Source organism: Aplysia californica, unplaced genomic scaffold (assembly GCF_000002075.1).
Source record: "Aplysia californica isolate F4 #8 unplaced genomic scaffold, AplCal3.0 scaffold00295, whole genome shotgun sequence".
In the NCBI taxonomy this organism is placed as follows: Eukaryota; Metazoa; Mollusca; class Gastropoda; order Aplysiida; family Aplysiidae; genus Aplysia; species Aplysia californica.
Window position 1 is genome coordinate 372985 of NW_004797565.1, and position 4425 is coordinate 377409.

Sequence of the window (4425 nt, forward strand, 5' to 3'; positions counted from 1 at the left end):
GGGGGGACATTTCTCGTTCAAACACAGTAGAATTGTAAATGGGCTGATTCATGTCACGCTCTTATAACTGTGCCTGATTTACAACAGGGAACTGCTGCTTTTTCTTTCCTAATCCTTACTATTGTCATTTTCCTTTACTTCTTTTGTATGTTTGTCACTCTCTTGTGACCTGCTATTTCCGGGGTGCCTTGATAGTTGAAGCAGACCTTGTGCTGTTGAAGCTAGAGAGGTGAGCAGCGTAAGTCTGTAAAGACTTCTTTGTTGACACCCACCCCTTGGCGCTCATATGACCTTATGCAGTTGCGAGCGCCGTAAAACCCTCTACTATAATAAGTATAATAATATTTAAAAAGACTTACACCAAATAGCCGTCATTGTGTAGGTGTATTTCTCTCTGACTCAAACCGAAGCCCTGTATCCGAAATGACGGACGACTGTATTTGACTCCCTTGCGGAACGTTTCTGTCGTTACGTGACGAACCACTCAGACTTAGCGTACATCTCTTTGAGCACTCCACCGAGCGGATGGCCCTGGTTCGAATTCCTGGCCTGGTGTTCTTGAACTCGGGTTGTGTCGTTTAGTGGAGTTTTCACGGCTCTCAACTCATTTGGCACGGCCCTATAGTACGCAAATGTTAAATTCGGAGGTTCCACCTGTTCATAGTACTAAACCCATACACTTACTTTTTACTTATCATTAAATCTGGGTTTTTTTCTTGTCTGCTCCTCAGATATCATTTGTTGAAAGACAAGGTTCTCTGACAGATATTTTCCGCAATACTGCTGACACCTGATACACAAAATGGCGTCTGAGAGCGACGAGACGACGCGGTTTGTGGAGCGAACGGAATCCACTATCGGAACCCCGACCCCTAGCCAGATCAGCGCCAAGAAAGTGCTCATTCGGAAGTCGTCAAACCAGGAAAATGACTTGCACAATCTCGAGAGGTCGGAGGTGAACGTAGAGATCGGGGGTTTCCGCGAGACCGTTCTGAGCTCTTCCGAGAAGGTTGTCTCGTCCACGGTGCGCACAGTTTACGAGCGCTCGGCCAGCGGTGGCAGTTCGGGAAATGACGTGGACTCTGAATGTGGCTCCAGTGTCGATGCCTGCAGAGATTCCGTGTTCACAGATCACGTGAGTCTAGGATTGGGTGTAGGCGGGGCTGGGAGGGAACGCCAGTTGTCGTCAGAGTCGCACTACATCTCACAGACTTATTTGATCAACTCCAGCGACAAGGCCTCGCGCTCGGTGTCCGCGGTGAAGGACGTCAAGTTCAAATGCTCGAGAAAGATTAATCTTGGCGGGAAAGGGGACGGCGAGTCCAAGGATCAAGATCAGGCGGGTGACCAGGAGGAAGATTTAAAGTACATTGACAGGTGCGAAGTGGTCATACCGGGCGATGACCCCAGCATCTTAGAAAGTGGTGACCAGCAAAGCTCTGACCGTAATTCCTTGTCCGACATGAGCCAAGAAGAGGATCGTGAGGTGCTTCAGATCATGCAGTCAGTTCGCGAGGACGTGCAACAGATGATAGAGACCAGCTACCGTGTCAGCGACATCTCCGATATCATCGACAATGACATGAACCCAGAGGCGAGAAAACAGTTTCGATCGGCCGAAACATCCAAGAAAACGTTGTCAAATGCTGAAGCCAGCATGAGAGTATCCTCAAAAGATGGAAGTTCCTCAACACGAGTTGAAAGTGCGGCTATAAATATACCACCCAGCCCAAAACGAAAAACTGTGGGAAGTTCGTCCGAGTCAAACACGAATCAGCTCTCACCCGATGACGATTCCCCGCCCCGACTGGCCTATTCGCCTGGCCTCGCCATCAGGAGCTATGCTATGGAAGAGTTGGCAGAGAAAAAGTCACGGACGACACCAGAGCGCATGGAGGCCGCTGCGAAATCCCTGAGGTTCGACTTCGATTCTTCCGAGGTGGATCTCAGCAAAGGCAGCTCGGTAGACCAGCTAGATTCCATCCCTCGATTGTCCGCTGTAGATTTCTCACGAACGAAAAAGTCGCCCAGAGATGATCAGAGTGAGAGAACGAGTAGCACCCAAGACATCCAGATGTTCAAGCTGACCAAAGTCCACAAGGTGTCGTTGTCTGATGACTTGTCCTACACGGACTCTCAGACTTCCCAGGACGACGCTGTAACGTTAGAGGAGCAGCGGGAGGCGGAGGACCGGCTGGAGAGCCTGGTGGACCTGCAGTCCCTACAGGCGGGATACCGTTTCCACGACGTGGGCATCATGCAGAGCTACAGTGGCGGAGGGATCTGCAACCCTGCTTTTGACGACGAGTACGATGAAGCTCCGCCTCAGGGAGGAGCGGTGGACCAACAAGTCTCTTACCAAGTAGGTCAAGCTTCGGCTCAGACGCAAGCCATCAGCTCTGACAGTAAGTCGTCAACGCTGAGCGGCCAGGATGCTGTCACTGCTCAAGTTACCTCCTCACGGGAGACGTCTGCTACCCTCACTTCTGCAGCAGGGGTACAGTCGATTTCTTCAGAAAACCAAGTGCAAGAGGTTCCGAGCGCGACAGAGACACAGGCGCACAGTTTGGACAACAGGTCTTCCACTCTCGCCGGCCAGGCTGCTGTTTCAGTACAGACGAGAGCGCTCAGCGAGACGCCCTCTTCCACTCTGCTATCTGGCTCTACTATGCAACAAACCGTGGTTGTTGATAAGTCTCAAGATCTCATGTCAAGTTCTACTGACCGTCAACACGTCAGTTTAGACAGCCGGTCTGCTACTGTGAGCGGACAGGAGCAGTCCACAGTACAAGCTGGCGTTGCGTTCCAGACTTCTAGTCTCCTTACATCATCGTCTGCCGTGGAAAATGTCTCACTAGCCAGTAAGCAGGATGAGTCAAAGGTCATGCCAGAGGGTACATCATCTACTTCTGACTCGAGATCGACCACTTTAGGTCCGCAATCCGAAGCCAACGTACAGGTGTCAGCTTTCTCATCGACGACGCTCACATCAAACTCGTCGGTTCAGCGCTTGTCCAGTTCGGAGAATGTTTCTCTTTCACAGCAAAGAAATGAGGTTAGTGTCGAGTCCAAGAGTCAGCAATCTGTCGTTGACATGGTCTCGAAAGCCACGATCGTCCACGGTCCACCAGTCCCGGTTACCAGAAGGTTCAATGTTGGGAAGAAGTTTGAGTCGGCTCTGAAATCCAAAGGCGCGACACTACTGTCCGAATCGCTGTTACTGGACACATATTACGACACCCGCAGCTTCGATCTCACTCTGTCAGACTGCTGGCTCCGGAGCCGCAACGGTCTGTGGCAGCTGCACGCCAACTTCACCAAACTGCTCAACGGTCACACCGACCACGAGTACACAGAAGTTGAGAACGTTCAGTCTATCGTCGATTCCGTCAGCCAAATAACGGGTTTCAAAAAGTCCACCAAGAACCGGTCCATCGTGTCGTTCCTACAGAGCGCGGGCCTGGTAGAGTTTGTCCGCTACAAGACGACCTTGAAGACGTACCAGCTGGGTGACCTCAAAATCGACCTTCACCTCCCCGAGTATGGCTTCTGGGTTGGGAGCGTGACGGCCTTTGCTCCGAGCAAGTCAAGGACACACGAGGGGGTCAAGGCCATACAGAACTTCTGGAGCACAACAGGTGAGTCTGACCTCATTGTTTGTGTTGTGTTGCTGTTGTTGTTGCCTCTTTTCTATAACGATAAAAAAAAAAGGTTTGTATAACTGAAAGTACAAGCTGACGGTGGGCGAGAAAGTTACTATTTTCACGAGCGTATAGACTGGATCAAATGTGCTGGCACTGACTTTGGCCTGCAGACTTACAAGATGCATAAACAATCAAGACACTTGCATACACGTACTGACATGCAAGCACTCAAGCACCCACCAAGTACGTGTACTCGTGTTATCTCTCTCTCCCTCTCCATCCCCCCTCTCCCTCTCCCCTCTCCCTCTCCCCCTCTCCCTCCCCCCTCTCCCTTTCTCTGTTTCTCCCGCTCTTTCTCTCTCTCTCGCTCTTTCTCTCTCTCGCTCTCTTCCCAACTCACTTTTTTCTCTCCTCTTTCAGTCTCTCTCTCTCTTCCCCTTCAGAGAGGAAAGCTGTCTTTAAGAGTGAGTAAAAATAGACGTAAAAAAACCCATGATATTAATAACTTGAAGTCGTGCAAGTCTAGGAGTGGTCTGTGTGTTCGAGAGAAAAAAAAGACATAGTGGTTTGGTATCCTGAAGAAAATTAGGCACATTATGAACGGCATTGTGTAACTAGACCGAGGGACAGATTAACTGTGTGCCGTAATGAAGGTGATAATGTAAAAGAGGCCTTCCTGCTTGCGTTTGTGTAAGACAGAGAGAGAGCGAGAGAGAGGGAGAGAAAGAGAGAGAGAGAGAGAAAGAGAGAGAGAGAGAGAGAGAGAGAGAGAGAGAGAGAG

At 50.3% G+C, this 4425-nt stretch overlaps 1 protein-coding gene across 1 annotated transcript in view; it reads left to right on the forward strand.

Moving 5' to 3' along the window:
- The window catches only part of LOC101852103 (serine-rich adhesin for platelets), a gene marked incomplete in the record, with an annotated part of 129756 nt that overhangs the window by 89315 nt on the left and 36016 nt on the right, over window positions 1-4425 (forward strand). Inside the window, 1 exon segment of the mRNA XM_035970621.1 lies at window positions 732-3641. Within this exon segment, the coding sequence (XP_035826514.1) occupies window positions 803-3641 (2839 nt within the window).